Raw genomic sequence first — 18,358 nt, 5'->3', positions numbered from 1 at the left:
TCTATATTGCAGCAAAAAGTGGCCAAAAATTCTTGATTCCGAAATGTCCATAATAAAGAGGTTCGACTGTAGGCAATGCAGTACTAAAAGTATTGATACTTTACATATGCCACTGATACAACACAATTGAAAGTGAGTATGGATGCTCAATACCAAAAGAGCTGGTTCTAGTAGCTGCAGGCTGCTGGATCATCTCAGCTATGTGCAGGACAGATTGGAGGATGTGAGGCAGCTGTATATGCAATGAAACAAATCTTTGCACTGTCAGAGGTTGATGGTGTCTTCTTAGCGGATGCAAGTAATGCATTTAACAAGCCACTCTAAGCAATGTTGAAGTTTAGTGTCCATCTCTTCTCCTATCTTGATCACTTATTGCATTGATGCATTCTTGTTCACAGATGGCCGGACAATCATTTCTTGTGAGGGTACAACCCAAAGTGATCCCCTGGCCATGGTAATGTATACCATTGGCACATTGCCTCTCATAAACTTGTCTTGCTGGTATGTAATTGGTAGCAAGACGAGATCAGTGAGCTTTAATAAGGACTTGTTATCTTAGTCCCCAATATGGTTATTTTCCTAGACTGCATTAGTTGTAAGGAGAATGCTGAGGTGGGGATTACAATACAGATTACTATGAATGGCTACCATTACTTGGGAAATGTAATTTGCTCTTTGCTCCTTTACTTAAACCATAGGAGGTATATATTATCTATGCTTAAACAAAAAGTATCCGAAGCTGTATTCCTAAGTCACAGCTACATGCGTGGTATGCTGCTTAGCTGTCATGGTCTGTCAAACTATTTTTTTCTTGTTCTCCATGGCTGGCCAGCTTATTTGTTAGCTCAATTTTTCTACCTAGTTTGCTGAAATGTGCAGTGACTGGCACTCTCGAGTAGCAGTTGTTTTCTTTGCCTGGTGGTATGTGATCCTACTGTTGTCAGCAGCATTCCTTTTGTCTTGTTAATTTATTTATGTCCCAGACTCACTCACTTGGTAATTGTCTGGATGTGTAATCAAGCTTGTGCTCTATGGATTATATGCTTGATGGGTCAACACCACCAGGAGTGCCAATAACTTGCCACTTTTCCTCTACTACCCATTCTTCAGAACTAGTGAGAAGGGGCTTCCAATTTAATAACGATATAGCTAAGTGCTAAACTATTACAAAAGAGATAGAAAACTTGTACAATTTGATAACGATCTCCCTAACTGGTAAACCAAATTACATAAGAGAAGGAGTGATGCTCCGAAGCACACTATTACAAAGGAGAAGGAGTGATGCTCCTAAGCACACTACCTCCAAGCACACTACCTCCTCTTGCTTGGGATGGCACTTTCAAAGTGCCGATTTTTCCTAGCAAATTTGGGAGTTCCAACTACTTTTTGGTAGTACGTCTCATCGATCAACATTGTAAGCAACCCGATCGGATGAATGGACCGCGGGTGTGGTGCGAACCACTCCTCTTGGTCCGTTTTCAAAGGTTTGCAAATAGTAATTATAACGTAACCAGCGATGACATGATTCGATTGTGGTTCTAGTAAGCTACACTCTGCTCCACCATAGATAATAAACCCACCGGCTCTACCGACGACGTGAACTCAAATGGAAAGTTTACATGGTAACAGGGCTCGTTCCAGTTGGTGTCGGGGCCCCTCGGGATGTAATATCTATGGGTGTAGCTAGTCCCCCATGGGGGCGAGACTATATAGGGTGTATATGTAGCTATCTAGTTATTAAATTATTTATGTCGGTGTCCACTGGCCACCCTTACGATAAGAACTAAAGGAGGAGGTTGACGATCATGTATATAAAATAATCATCTTTGATGAGGTGGTCATTTCACCTGATCGACACTTTTGTCACAATGAAATATCAGATTACGATACCCCACAGTCACCTTGCCCACAGTGTATCTTGTGCAACGTGTTCCTGGTGGAAGACCGTGTAAATCCTAAAGATTCATTGTCATTCTCAAGGATTTGAGCGATTCATGGTCTGTCCGATCATCCGATTCATGGTCTGTGGGTTGTTGAATGTTCGCGCCTATATAATATCATAGATCCTGTGTAAAGGATCTATGATAACATGGTATTCAATGTAGATGATGTCACAAAGAGCGAAAGCTATAAGTGATGACCCATACATCAAGCCGCTATGGCAAAAGAAGTGTCATGTAGCTGAGGTCATTGTGGATTTGTAGACAGGGCTCAGAAAGTATGCGTATTAATGTAATCAGTTATTACATTCACACTGTGATGACCATGTACGTATGGTACTTTGTGTACTCAAAGCATGAATCAAATAATTGCAGTGTGGAATGGTCACATCATGACTCACATGGGTAATATCAAGAGTACCCTCCCTATTTTTATTATGTACTCTTGTACAACAAACTCTCAGCAAACTCTTCTCAGAATAAGGAACACTACAGAAAACAACTCATAAACAAGGACACATCAGACAGTCCAGTATACAGGAGCTAGCAATTATTTAATTTGTATACTTGTATGTATATGTTGTGACCTGTGCACTATACTCTAGTAGAGGTCTGCACAGTATTACCAATAATAATAATAGATCGAGGGGGTGAACTATGGAGCAGGGGATCTGGGCCCCCCAGCTAAAGCTGTTATGTTTCAGGACTAAAAATTTATGGAAAGATCTGCTTTCTAAGAGGACTACATTGACCAAGAATTGTGTAAGGATAAGTGACAGTCATGAGTAGTTCAGCAAGCTATAGCCATAATTATTAGCCTAAAGAATAGTTTCAAATTCTGACTTCCCATAATAACAGGTTTTAGCATTCTCAGGGGTCACTATTGGGATAGCACTTACAATAAGAATGCTTCTGCTAAACATGCATACGTGCAAGGAAATGAATTTGTTTCATCTCAAGACACATCATTCAGTATATCAGACTGTCAATTATTGCAGTGTTCCCACATTACTTCAACAATATCACTGGAGGTAGACATTGCGTGTTTCAGATGGGAATACTTAATTGGACTACCAGGTGAGATGATGACTATAGATGAAAACACCAGTTGTAGTATAGATTGGATATACCATTACTAACTTTCGGCAATACCTCAGCACATAACTAGAAAACACTGTGCAATTCATATTTGTATAAGTATGCATCAACTATGCAGAACTTCAGTTGTTACATTTCCAGATTTTACTGTTCCCTGTTCTAAAGTATCCATCTCTTTCCTCATCATCATAGCCATCTTAATGGCATCAGAAAATATCCTAAAATACAACTGTAGTGCTGATGGGGTGTCATCATTACCAGGTACAGGGTAGGTAATCCATTGCGGGTCACAATCACTATCCACTATTCCTATGGAAGGGACGCAACACATCGCTGCTTCCTTCACTGCTGATTCATTCGGTGGTACACTAGTGAAGATTATGAGGTCTGGATAATTTGTGGAGCCAAGTAATCCATACATATTAGTTAGTGTGCCTTCTGTCCATTGTGTGACAAAATATTGGTTACTATCACGAGCTGCTTTCTGGTTGAGTCGTTCAAATTGAGACCTTTCATTGACAAAGAGGATTACTCCCTTCTGGTATGCTATGTTGCTGGTGACCTTAAGAGCTAATTGCAAACACTGCCAAGTCTTGTCCAGGTCAATGATGTGTATCCCTGCTCTGTGTCCATACAGGTAAGGGAGCATGCTGGGGTTCCACATGCTAGTTTTGTGGCCAATGTGTACCCTGGCTTCAAACAATTCCCGTAGTGAAGTTAGTTTGTCAACACCAAAGTCTATATTTGATGCGGGCTTTTCCTTTAATGACACCACTTGACCTGTAAGAGAAAGTTTAAATAACGCGCACCTCGATGCATAGGAACACTACTATTGAAGTATCTAAATCCCATATTACCTGTACTCGCTGTAGGTTCCACATGATAATATCTTACTAAACTTGCTATAGACCCTCGGATGACACGTAGCGTCCGCTGCATCACTAAAATTATACTCCGGATACTTTTGATATTCACCGTAGACTTGATGCTGTTCGATGGGAGTTCCCCACAGCATAACTGCCGAGTCTCTAATACAAGCGCATAAGAGAAGTAAGTCTTGAATGAGGTCTTGTTTTAGTTGTCTAGAGAGACTCAGGAGACTGCACGGTACGTGTGCGTGAGTGCAGGGAGCTGGCAAGGGGAGGCCAGGGACACATCCATGACATCCAATGGCATTTATTGCATCTGAGTGTTCAGTGTCAGTGTTAATTGTAAAGATTTAGTTGAATAGTAACTGACTTGAATACACTATTATGTTCATCGACTACTTTATTAGAGTTATTGAATTCTACTTGCAGCCTGGTCAAGTTGGAGAGGATAGCCCTTGTTTTGTTTTGTCATCACAGCTGTAACTGCGGAATTTTCCCCTCTATGTATGTATGTGTGTGTGTGTGTCAGGCCTGTGTGTGTGCGTGCATATGTATGTGCATGTGTGTGACTCGGTGGGTGTAGCTATATGCCACGTGCCATCATTGACGCACATGCAAATGTATGTACGAGCCTACATATCACATAGTATTTATTTCTATCAACAAAATTAATAAGTTTACCATTGAGTATGAAATCGCCGGCTGTCCTTCTATTAAAGTATTTGAAATGTGAATCAGTTAAAAGTGGAAGCTAGTGTTTTCAAAGTTTCTTTATCAAACATGCAGTAAATATCTACCATGAAATTGTGATGTATGTATACAGTAAAACACAGTGGCAACTGGCTCATTTTTAAAAAAAAACTACCAGCTGGCTAGGAAGACTCTGCTAATACAGACTAGTACATCATGCTCATACACAATGAGACCTGGAGGCCGAAAAGCCATTTACTGAATTGTCATTCTAACGACAGTTGTCTTGTTAGTCAGTTAAGATGTGTTGTGATACTGTAACACTAAAAAATGATTTTTTTGTATGCTCTATTCATATTAGCAAACTAACTATGAGTGCCTGGCTTACAACCAGCACATCACTCAATATCCAAATTATTGGTATGTTTGGGCCAGTAATGCTCATCAGAACTTATTACAAGTATTACATGCAGTGCTATAGAATTCTTCCGTGGGTGATTATAAACAACCTGTGAACAGAATCAAGGTAATTACTACATCAATTATAGAAGTGTGAGATGTTTAGATAGTGGCCCATGTGATTGGAATGCCTTCTAGTTTGTGGCGAAGTCAAACTATAAATTACAAGAGTTACCATAGTCTTTTCTTTTCTCTACTGACAGAGATTACCTAGCTAGTGGAACCTCTCATAAAGGACTCTCTGAATTGAGGATACATTCATGTATTAGTGATAGCATCAAAAGCCAGATATGCCTTTTGGTGATGATTAAAGTGAAGAGCCATTCAAATAAGGCCTTCTGATGATAGTTTACTCTTGATGATATAGTATAATATTATAGCAAGGTGGATAAGTCTTATTAGTGAGGTCATGGAGTACACTCTTTAGTTCTACTTGACATGACCATCTGCAGCCAACTACTTTAATAGAGCAACCATTGAAGTTTCCTTGGAGAAGCAACATGTCATATGATAACGTTTCAAATGCATGCCATAGCTATCCGATGAGATGTATTAAATGGTTTATGAATCCATAAAATATGCTGTAAATTTATAAACATAAAAGCTCCAAAATTTTTGATTAATCAGCTTATGATCCATCAGTGCATGTATCGTTAGAGAATTTCTCCTTCACTAAATATTGGCACTTCAGTACACTCTGGTGTATCTGTAGTTACATTTATGTAGTGTGTGTGCATGTGTGTACCTATACAATTGCGTTGACCATGCAGTCTACCTGTACGCATACCATATAATGTTGTAGTGGAAAATGAAATCAAAGTGAAATCAAAGTGAAATCACCAGGCAATCATATAAAATTAATACAGATTGGTGTTTCACTATTGCTTCACTAACTGCTGTTAATATTATTAACACAGCACTATTAGAGTCCTCTGAATGTACACATTTGTATTACTTGAGCTTCATCCATTTTGTAAACCAAATACCTCCTACAAGCTTTTATCTAGCTGCCATCATATGCATCATGTAGCATTACAATGTACTCTTTCCTACACTTATAAATAAACATTTGATAAAAACTGCACCACGTTTTGTGGAAACTTTACAAAGCATATTAGTGTAGTCCATAATGGAATTTCTATATACATCACATGACAATTACTATCAGTTTGGCAATGCTTTGTATGATGTAAAGTTGACATCCTGCAGTAATTGTGAATTCTTTGTACCTGTAATATCACTACTACATAATTGTATAGTGAACAAATTGTAGAGTGAAGCCTTCCCTGGTTCCCCCATTACAATGAGGCCCATTCAGGATATCGTGGCTTTTACTTTACCAAGGATATATAGCTATCAAGATATACATGTCTGTTGACGTGATTCTTCTGAAATAATGTATGTGTAATTTATTCATTTTTTATTAAATAGGAATGTGGTTTGAAGTTTTATGTAAACCACTGCCCAGCAATCCTATGAAGTACATTTTTTTCTAAGATCTCCTTAAATAGCTGGTGTAATAGTTGTGTATGTGTGGTTAATGCTACCAAAAATCAGAACATGCATGTGGTTTTTGACAAATGGTATATCGGTACATACCATCCACTGGTGAAACTCCATTAACACCACTGGTGTAAAATATAGCTCATGCATAGATGTGGTTTCAAAAACACATGATCTAGACTGCATAAGAATTGCTGCAATGGTAACCAGAGTTTGTACCTTATCTTTCCATTTACTCATCAATCATTCTTGCATGCAATCAATTCAGGTTTTTGTCCAAGTGAATTTGCTAGCTTATGCAAAAATCACAACTTATTACACTGGTACTACTGCATGTTTTTCAAAAACAAACTGCTTGATTTAGAATTGAATCATACTGCTTAAAACACGAGTAATTTGGTCATCATATCATAACACTGCAAAACAGCACCTGTGAAATACTGATACGTACGTATACATTTTTAAAATCTTTAAAAGTTTTATTGTAGGGTATACATGCACTGGGACTTTAGTGTTCAAACCATTTCTAGGTAGCATTTTCAAATATATAGTCCAACTTTGTCTATAAGTAAAAATGGCCTTAGTACTGCTACGTATAACATTTACAAACGCAACCACACTACGCACAGCAACATTACAAAGACACATAATTGGCAGGGAATATACCAGTTTTTCCATTCACTGTTCCTTCCCACCAATCATCTTGAGTTTCTGTCCGAGTGACAATAGCAATTCTCTGTCCCTTCTTGAAGTATAAATCACAGGGCATGTCACCATGAAAGTCATATAATGCTTTGCAGTAAACTGTTTTATCCCATTTACTAGATTTTGTAATTGCATGTTTGGTGACAGGTCTTTGTTCATGTGATGTTTCTTGGGGAGTGGCCTTCTTGAATAGCCCCCAATGATGTTTAGATTTACTTGACTTTGCTGACTTCTTGATTAGAAACTGATCATAAGTAGTTTGTGTGTGGTCCTGAGGTGACCTGGTAGTATGAGTTGATGGGTGTGATCTTTCATTGTAGGATGTTCTTGACACACCATAATGGTGTTGTGAATGTGGTCTTGACATTGTATCAACTCAACAACCTCTAGTGATACAAAAGAACAGCACGTGATAATTCTCTGTTACTAATACTACTCCATACTCAGCACTGTGTAACTTACATAGTTACCTGACTGTAGATGGACGACTGTTAACATGACAAGTAGAAGGAAAAATTACAGTGTGATTAGGATCACAGTCATAAAAAGTATGAAACAAGGGACACCTGCAGATATACTAGTGGACATTTAATCCCTACTTTATAAATGTCCACTAGTATATCTGTAGGTGTAGGTGACCTCACTTGTTTCACTACTTTCTCTAATCAGACTGAAAATTCCTAATATTTCCTTCTACTACTTAATAAAAAACTTTTTAATAACATAATGAACCCATGCATACCCACGTATACTGTATCAAAAGGAAGAATGACACCAGGTATGTCATTAAAATAATTTTGCATCTGAGTGCGTGTCCCAACTATCAATTATTACTGAAAGCAAATTGCCATTATGCTTCATTTTCAGCCATGTTCAGCCTGATACACAGCGTTATAAATGAAGAACACTACATGAAGGACCTCTGCAATCAATCCAGTCACAATGGAAAACTTGGAACAATTTCTGTTACGTAGGGAAGCCATCACGCTGTGCTATCCACAAATTGACACCTTTTGCTGCCAGTGAAGATAAACAGGAGTGAAAAAATCAGGCCTGTAGCCTTAGCAGTTGTTGAATTATGTTTGTCTGAAGGCATCAGGCAAGTAGGCAGTTACTAAGTCGGTCAGTAGAAAATTCTGCTAAATATATATATTTTTAAAACCATAGTACTTTATTAGAAGTATTTTTGGCCGCTCTGTAGACACTTTTGGGTTTGGTTATACCTAACCAATACCGCCAAGACATCATGAAGGTATTGTGAGGCTGGTTTTTGGGTGCCAAAAAAACCCAAAATCGTCATGATCCGCAATACCATACAGTACTATATCGTACTGTATGATTGCAACTTTGTGTTAGTTTTGATAAGGCACAAAATTATTATGAAGTAAAAGCTACATGTCGTATATCTATCATAACAGTAACAAGTAGTGTGGAGAAATAAATGTCTGTGGTTAACATTGTAAAAGCAAAAAAAAAAAAAAACAAAAAAAAAACAGACAAGACAAGACAACAACAAAAAAAACATCACAGTGCTTTCGCACGTTCATTGCACTGGGTTATAGCAAATGAGCATATTCACCAATCTACAAACGTTAAACTGTGCACTTCAGCACTTAGATGACATCACTCATCTAACTTCTTAACGAGAATTTCATAATGCATCTACTATAAACATGGCTGGCTGGGCTAGCTTGTACTTGCAGGGAATCATTCATAACAGACTTGTATGGTGACATTACCTTGTTCATTCATAACAAACTGAGAGACATTACAGCAGAGTGCAGCTTGTTATAATAACAGTTATCAAACCACCTCTGCAAGTATATCGATAGGAAATACAATTCTAAAAGCAACTGCTATCAAACAAGATGAAGCCTGAGCTGATATCCATGCTAGAGGAAGGTGACAGGGTACCTTTATCAATGGTAGAGTTATTCACCCCAATGAACATAGTTATTGTAACCCAACAATCCCTTTCATCTATATATGCACTGTGAATCAGGCAAAGCAGAGTGAACATGGTAGCCAAGTTCAAAGCTGCTATTGCTACATCGGTTTTGCAACCACTGGTGGAATATAGGAAACGAGGCCACAAGGTGGTACTGTTCAGTCAGATCCTTCTTGTAGAACAAAGGTAGCCAAGCAATGATAAATACAGTTGCCTCATTTCCTGTACTTTGTGTACAAACGTATAAGAAGTTTGCAGACATTTGCTACATTTCTATCGAAAAACTATTAAAAATGAAATTAATTAGTGTGCACTGCCTACTTTGTGTCCATTAAGTAATTTTCTTGGTGTGTCATGTGTAGAGAAACTCTGTGAGTACAATGATGCTAGAAGAATCCATCACAGAAAGTTCGGTGCATCAAAATGACCTATATGTAAATAAACCCAATACAGCAAGTTTGCTATACATTTTGTATTGGATGTTTCAGGCCATATAATAAATGGCATAATATCCTGTGGAACGTGATAGATATCGGACCAGATTTGGAAAGTGCAATGAATTGTGATTCAAATAAGTTATAACAGAGGAAATCAGAGGAAATCAGAGGAAATTTTAAGTGCATCGTTTGAACTGAAAATCACTTTCTTATTATATTGTGAATTGAATGATAGATGTTTGGAAGGGAATACTCTCATGGCATCCCTAAGTCTTGATACCTATTAACCCTCGCTACATCACTGTTATGTACTTTGAATTAGCTCTGCAAGTAATTTACACTATTCTCACTAGGGTTAAAACGAATATACCAAATATTCGAATTCGTATTCGATTTGAATTTGTTCAAGACAATTTAGTGATTCGAAACATCGAAGGTGCTAGTAAGGATGGCAGACACTAGTAATGAAGGATGAGGAATCTTTATCAGTCTCTACAAACACTCTGTGAACCAAGTAATTTGCATGGCAAAATGAGTAGGGTTCCACCGATACAGAAAAATAACTACCGATCCGATACTGATACATAGAAGCAAATTTTCACCGATACAGATACCGATACCGATAATTGCTATACAATTTACAATCATCTCAAGCTGGCTATGTGTGACTGTTCTAGTAGAATATATTATTGTGTAGTGACTGTTCTATTAGAGTATTTCGATCTTTTTCATACAAACATAGTAAGTAGCAGTTGCTTGATGTTTAGCAAAGCAATTCCTGCACCTTTTATGCTAGAATAATACTCAACACTATTTCCAACTTGTTATACCTCACGTTTTGCTAGCATAGGATTTATGATGATAGTTATGGTTATGACGATTGGCGCGAGTGGCTATTAATCGGTATCGGAATACCTGAATAACCGATACCGATCGATACGAAAAGCCCAATATCGGCTCCGATACGATACCGATCCGATTATCGGTGGAACACTAAAAATGAGTACCAGCAATGAAAAGCCTTAAAAACAAATAGAAAGCCTTTCTATGCAATTCTATAAACTGATGATGTAGCTACTAGAGGTGTACCGATAAGGATTTTTCAGTTGTACTGAAATCCAATTAATTTGTACCTAAAAGAGCCAATACTGATTATACTGATCCGATTATTGTATATTCTGTGAAATAAAACTACAATAGCTAAACTACTACATGATGTATTATTCTAATGATTTTTTTAGCACTGAGAAAACAGAAGTGATGCAACTTTCCTATATAGCACAACTATATCTGGTTACCTAAGGTGGTGTGGCCTCTATTACACAACCCAGACAATTAGGCACCACAAATATCTTAATATACACTCCCTTGTCCAGATTACTTGGTGTTTTGATTAGTTACCAAGATCATTGTTATACACACATTAGCTATCAGTTTATAGCTTTCCAGTGGTGCAGTTCTTATTGTAAAGTGTAACAGCTATACTGTTCTGGGTGAGAATATTTTGACATTAATGGCAACACTTACATGTACCGACATATGGCTTCTCGTAACTTAGCCTTACTAGTGAAGTTAAGATATCAAATTTTAACTACATACATGGTAGCCAGTCATCTCATTCTGTTCACCTGATGTTTCGCTTGAGATGAGCTTGACTACAGCATAGATAGAGAGTCATCCAGTTTTTCATGCTGGATCATTGTTAGTGGAAGTAGCCATATCAAGAAGTTTGTGGACATTTGTTATACTTTTGTTCATGGCAATATTCCAGCTGGAACAGGCATGCAAAACATTTTGATTGAAAAACCTTAATTAATTACTACCTCATAGCAATTTTATGGGTGTGATACATGTAGAGCAATTCTGTGAGTAGAATGATGCCAGAAGAAGTCCAATTAATGAAATTTTTGGCATGTCAAAATGGCCTAAACCGACCATACATTGTGCATTGGGTGTTTCAGGGGGATGTAATAAAAGGCACGACACGTGAGAGATACCTCAGATTCTTTGGAAAGAGCAATAAATAGCAATTAAAATGAGCTATAGCAGAAGGAAATCAGAGGAAATGTAAGCATGTCATTTTAAGGTTGAAACTGAATCACTTTTTCTATGGCGAATTGAATGGCCGATATTGGAAAGGGAACACTCTGAAGCTATTTCGACGTCTTGACACCCATTAACCTTCACTACCTTAATGTTACAATGAAATAAAAGCATTGTGAATTAGTTTTTTGTGAAAATTACAGTGTTTCCATGACTAAGCACAACAATGTCCGTTCCATGTAGCAAACTTCTTTGTATGAATAAATATTGAATTTACCACACAGAAGACCATAGTTCTACTTTTGTGACTACTTTTGAAAACATTAACAACAAATGTGACCATCTCAGTGAAAAATAGTCCACACAACTTCTGAATTTATTATTATTATTTTAGCATTATCTGCATTGTTCAAGGAATGGCTCACCAAAGTTTCAGTTGATTATGGTGAGTAGTTTACAGTAGGAAGAGCAAGGAAATCAAATTGTACAGTGACTATACTAAAAATAAACTACAGGCACTTACATTCGCAGTCATAACTTTGGATTAGTCTACAAAGTAGGGATTTGGCTTACAATGTTCACCATGGATTGACAGATCAATCAACGTTTAGTTTCCACCCACCAGTTACTTGTGCATGCGCATAGGCATATGAAGGCGGTTTTATTGAAGAAACGGCAATAATTTTGTTTACATCTACCGCATCATAAACAAATGCACGTGACATGCAAACCATTGGGGATACAGACATTAAACAAAGATTTTAAAACTCCCCATGAGTAGGCGAATAAGATGATATATATGTTGACTTGATTTGAGTCTTCTTTCTCTGAGTAATGGCTTGATTAAACTTGTGTAAAATTTTCTTTTAGCATGTGTAATTTCACCAATTTTTAAAATTTCGTTTTTCTCAAAATGCATGCTTGTACGAACTAGACGGGTTTTCACTGAGACAATCACAAACGTGTTGTTTTGCACTGTAAGTTTGGTTTCTCCAATAATGGTGTCTACAGTCAAACTGAGAGACACACCCACCAACTAGCCCAGGCCAGTAAATAACCACCCACTTTCATGAGAAACAACTAAAATAAACACTCTCGCAATGACACATTCTATAGCTATTGTCTGTATCAGGCATCAGGGAGTGGGGCCATTAACACAGCTGTCAGTAAGTTGTCCAGCATACTGCCGCTTGTAGTGTAAATGTGCTGGCATTCCATCTAACCCACAAAACTGAAAACCGTTTATTTTTCAGCACCAATGCCAGCTCACTGAAGCTACGTATTTGTCAGTCACAGACTTCAACTTCATAACAAAATAACTTCTCCCCATTGTGAACACGAGCAAGCCACATACTTCGGTCCTTGGGAAAGAAGTGGGAAGGGAAACTAATGTAACTCGCGCCAACATCGCGAACCAAGAGCCGGACCAGGACCACACGCTAATTCCTACCGTAGCTACTTAATAGCCATACAGTATATGTAGATCACTTACAAAGTCCTCCGTCCTTGAAAGATTTAGGCGAGGATTCACGGCTGAATCTTGGCGTTCAGTGTCAACTCGGCAGTCGACTCTTGAATGGATTTAGCTACGTAGCTATAACTATTAGTTATACAGCACTGGTAGCGCACTACTCCACATAGAGTGACACTCGATACGGTTTTGTTATTCTTGTACTTTACACACCCTAGAAAATGATATGATGCAATCCTCGACTAATTGCACTAACCACGTGTAAATTACTAATTGTAAAATCACGTGCTGGATCATAATGAGCTTTCTTATGACTCAGGTCATTGTCATTATTTTGTCCACCGGCCTTAGATCACTTCCCTTATGCCCTCTGCCGAAGCCTTGCTTGTAGTTCGCAGTGAGATAGTGATGGCCTCTTGTGTTTATTTCAGAAGGTAGTTATTTAGCTACTTGGCATGTATTAAATTTGAGCAAAAGTTGTGAAACACTATATAGCTAGCTACATCCATTGAAGGAATTCTATACACCTACACATAGAGTAATATCTCAAACCATGCACTGAGGACCATGATAGCTAACTGAAAAGTCCATGTGATCACCTCAAAACAATGTGCATGTGTTAACATTACATACCTTAACACTAATCGGTACTGTAGTTACGTATGGTGACTGGTACAGGATACAAGCTGACCTTCACGGTGCACCACTGTCATGTACACTTCTTAAATACTCCATACTTTTGCAATCATATTCTGCAGCTATAAAACTTTTACAAACATAAAAACTACTGGAACTTAATGAAAGTTTCAAATAATTATACTCTACTACGTATAGAATGCTCACTATAGTTATATTCTAATAGACATGATGATCACTTTTTGAGTTTGGATAACTGAGAGTTCAGAAAACTGAGGTTTCACTGTATAGAAAAGATTTACTATACATACATGATAAGTATAGGACCACTGACATTAAACACATGCAGAGCTAACAATGATCTTCACTCTAAAAAATAAAGTGTGCTTTGCACACAAAAACAGTGTCACAGTGCACACTTTGAGGCCAAAAGTGTGCACTGTGACAACATTTTTGTGTGTAAAGCGCACTTTATTTTTTAAAGTGTTATAGGAAGGTAAATCCCTGCATTTGAAAAGCAATCTCAGACTACATAACATGGCCGCATGCAAGTGATAACATTAGCTAGCTGATTTAGGCAAGTGATTGAAGATATGAAATTGAATATCTGTGTATAATCTTTGCTTGTCAGTGTATAATGGTAATAGTATATCCTGGGTAAGCCATATACTTCAAGAGTTGCAAGTACTGCATGGATGTGACTAAGACAATATGAGCTATTCAGTTAAATGGATACAATGTACAGTGTACATTACATTAATTCATAACTCCCTTATGAACTCTTGATTACATGTTGCATTGCTTGTTTGAAGGTCTTTGCATGATGGTAACCATACCCTGACCCTGAGCACTTCTAATAGTTATCTATAGTCTATTTTTAAAGAAACTGACATTTTCAGCTCAGCTATACGTATTCAGGTATTACTTTCAAAGAAACACATTTAACCATTTTCCCTTGCTGGTATAACTTCAAAAATAAAGGTATAACTGTGTAGGACTCAATCAAAGAGTATAACACATAGATACATATGAACAAATAAAGGGGGTAATCAAAGTGATTCAATAATATGTCCTTAAAACAGTTTGTAGATGGCTGATTGACAAATTGTTCCAAATCTAATAGTAGATGGCAAGAAGGAGAATTATATAAGAGTTAATTCTGGCTTATGGGATTCTGAAATGTTGAGAGTGACCTCAAACAATGACTTCTTGATCTGGAGTTGTTGTTCATAATTATTATCAAATTGTATGTATGTATGTATGTATGTATGTATGTATGTATGTATGTATGTATGTATGTATGTATGTATGTATGTATGTATGTATGTATGTATGTATGTATGTATGTATGTATGTATGTATGTATGTATGTATGTATTTGATTGTACCATTTGGGGTTTTCACCCCCTGGGCAAACCAGCTGAGCTGACTGCCCAGTACCTAATCTTAAATCTTAAAATTATGGGGAGCCGGTGTTAAGATAGAAAGTATAATGTTTTAATAGTTTAAAGGCATCTATGTCTCCATGTAGATGTATATATATATACAGAGAATGAAATTCCAGCGTTGAATTATCAAAACCAGGAATTAATCTAGTTACCCTGTGTTGCATACAGTTGGATGTAGATATGAACTGAGGGAATGAAGTACTAAAAAATAAGTACAAATAACAACAATATCATGAAGAGCTAGACCTGCTGAGAGTTGGATTGAGCATAAAACTTTTGTGACAAACAAACACCCTCATTTCAATCTCACTCTTTCTTTGGCTGACTTACACAGTACGTATTTAGTATGTGCTGTTCAAACAGGATGTATTTACTAGGTACACTACTCCAATGAGTATATTATTAGACAGCTGCAATATAGGAGATTGAGTTGGGGGATACGTATGAGACATGTGTTCCCCTTTCTGGCTCAGAAAGGGATCAGAGCTGTAATTTCATTTCATAAAACATTTTAGATATACTCCAATAAAACAGTCTGTAGTAATGAAATCATGATATGCATTAAGTATTCTCTGGCTCTGCAGCAAATGACAGTGAAAGACGACAATGTTTCTTTGTAAATTAGCTTAGTTGTATGCAGCTCTTTATTGATATATAGCTAATATTGAGAACACATAAACTTACCATTTTGTGATAGAAATTTCTACAAGTGATGTTTACACTTCAAGGAAGTATAAATGTGGCACACATACAAAGGTTTTCATGAGTTTCAGAAATCCCTTTGTTAACAAAGAAGCCAGGCAAATATATATCAAACATTATGGTAGTACTTTTACTTGCAAGAGTTTGTAGGTAGCATGCACAATTGTATGCTATACATGAAACTGTGTCGTTATAATTTTAGGTTAAATTGTCTAGTTAGTAAAACTACTCTAATTAAACAGCCATGTAGTTAAGGTAAAATCAGGAGGCTGCTAGGAAAAATTTGGCCATGGTATGTACATAGCTTCTACTAAAGGTTGCATCTTTTAAGTAGTTCTTCTACTAAAGTATATAGTTCTGCTAAAACATATGTGGCTTAAAATAAGACCATTGATCTATACATTCTCTTTATTACCTAGTGAACATGGTAAACATGGTTAAATTGGTATATATACTTAAGTATCATTATTATGATGGTACAGCATGCATACATCTAAATTGTGCTGGCTAGCCAACTTCAAAGCATTGTATCTTCTTGGTTACCAAATGCATATATTATCCAAAAGCATATTGCACTTTATAAATGAATATGAATGTTATATAAGCACTCGTGACTTTTGTCAGATACTAAATAAAGGCTTTTGTTTGATACAGCACTGTATGATATTTTCACTTCTCAAATATCAAGTCTATGAGCACTGATTTCTTGCAATGCTGAATCTAAGAGTGATTTCATGCAGAGTAATATAGTATTGTTTGTATACATGATGTGTAGTCATGTTATAAGCAATTTCCCTATTAATTAACACTATGCATAATCACATTTATCACTGCACACTTTAGATTTGACACTACAAATTTGTGCAGTATTCAAAGTCCCCACACTATTGCTGCCATTTTTATGTAGTGACGTAATTACGGATAAGGTTCATTGGTTTAATAGGGCAGACAGCCAAGGCTGAGGCCCTAGAAGGTACAAATAAACATATATATATATATTTATATATAATATATATATACTGCATGTATACATTACAAACATTCAATTATGACTACTGAAAACTTAGTCAAAGTGTCCATTTCAATCATTGGTGTTGGCAGCGCATTCCATTCTCTGATTGTCTTCGGGAAAAAGCTTGTCACGGTGGCACTTGTAGGTGGTATCATCATCAAGTGGAATGGGTGATGTTATCTAGATAAGCCAATCATGCCATGCATTATTTGTTAAGTCTTTGTTGCTTCCTTCTCTTTGCTAATGCAACTAATCATTAAGCTGCTCCAGCATAGCATTGGCACTACTGTGATAGCTATAGTCAAAAAGGATCCACCTTGCAGCACGCTTCTAGATTTTTCTAAAAGTACAATGTAAAGTGGGTCCCAGACAACACATGCGTATTCCATTAATGATCGAACTAATAATAAGTATTTTTATTTTTATTTTATTTATTTAGCTTTACAGCATGCGTGCAAGTAAAATCAAAATTGCATGCTGAAGGTATGCCAGCAACAGGTGCTGACATCCAAGGTGAAAAAAAAAATTTAATAAATAAACAATTTTAGTTACCGTTAATTACAGAATTATAGTTACAGTTCATTGAAGTTTACAGATATAGGCACACTGGAGCAGCGATGACATGGACAAAGAAGGTGAAAAGTGCAGACCATGATTTCAAAGTATGAAGATGCATACCTTGAAATCAGTTGAACATTTAGTAAGGTGGTGTTCGAGAAAATTTAACATCCTTGTAGCCTTACTAGTAACATTAGTAACATGGGTAGACCATGAAAGATGATCATCTAATGTCACTCCAAGGTAAATATGTTGATGTGTTACAGATAAAATGGACCTGTAGTTTGCAGTTATGGGATTTAGTAACCTTGAGCATCTCATAACAGTACATTTACCAAGGTTAAACCTCATCTGCCAGACCAATGCCCAGTGGGATAGAGTATCCAGATCCCTCTGCAGTGAGGCAGTGTCCTGTTCTGTTTTAATGACTCAATACAATAGGCAATCATTGGCAAAATGTTTTAACTGAGACAAAATATTTTCGACAATATCATTAATATAGATTCAGTACAGGGATATAATCAGATGATTCCCCATCAAGTAAGACCTGTTGTCTGCATGTTGTGAGCCACATTTCAATCTAGTGAAGGACTCTACTGTCAATATGATGAAATTATAGCTTTTAAATGGGCAACAGTGTAGTACGGTATCAAATGCCTTCGAAAAGTCTGTGTGTGCATGTGTGTGTGTGTGTGTGTGTGTGCGTGTGTGTGTGTGTGTGTGTGTGTGTGTGTGTGTGTGTGTGTGTGTGTGTGTGTGTGTGTGTAGTGGATCCCAGAGCTGGCAAGGGGAGGGGCACATCCAGTCTAAGGTACGAAGAAAAGTTACTTAATTTTACA

The 18,358-nt window shown here is 37.1% G+C and overlaps 1 protein-coding gene and 1 long non-coding RNA gene across 2 annotated transcripts; one reads left to right on the top strand and one right to left on the bottom strand.

The window, feature by feature from the left end:
• Window positions 1-3,080: 3,080 nt before the first annotated feature.
• LOC136266858 (small ribosomal subunit protein uS2m-like) lies at window positions 3,081-4,038 on the bottom strand. The gene is made up of 2 exons (XM_066061880.1): window positions 3,896-4,038; window positions 3,081-3,818 (listed from the first exon to the last, which is right to left on the bottom strand). The coding sequence occupies exons 1-2, from the start codon at window positions 3,975-3,977 to the stop codon at window positions 3,145-3,147; spliced, it is 756 nt and encodes a 251-aa protein (XP_065917952.1). The 5' UTR covers window positions 3,978-4,038; the 3' UTR covers window positions 3,081-3,144.
• LOC136266859 (uncharacterized) lies at window positions 4,025-5,658 on the top strand. Its single transcript, XR_010706334.1, has 3 exons — window positions 4,025-5,017; window positions 5,071-5,123; window positions 5,260-5,658. It is a non-coding gene; the product is annotated as an uncharacterized lncRNA (long non-coding RNA).
• The last annotated feature ends 12,700 nt before the right edge of the window (window positions 5,659-18,358 follow it).

This window comes from Dysidea avara, chromosome 9 (assembly GCF_963678975.1).
Source record: "Dysidea avara chromosome 9, odDysAvar1.4, whole genome shotgun sequence".
Lineage (NCBI taxonomy): Eukaryota > Metazoa > Porifera > Demospongiae > Dictyoceratida > Dysideidae > Dysidea > Dysidea avara.
The sequence above is the reverse complement of the archived record's forward strand: the minus strand, read 5'-3'. Positions and strand labels throughout refer to the sequence as shown.

What these genes read in the sequence shown, in the direction of transcription:
- LOC136266858 (XM_066061880.1), bottom strand. Translation starts at nt 3,977, where the DNA reads ATGCAGCGGACGCTACGTGTCATCCGAGGGTCTATAGCAAGTTTAGTA. An exon ending in GGAACCTACAGCGAGTACAG is followed by an intron (nt 3,819 to 3,895) that starts GTAATATGGGAT and finishes TTTCTCTTACAG; the next exon opens with GTCAAGTGGTGTCATTAAAG.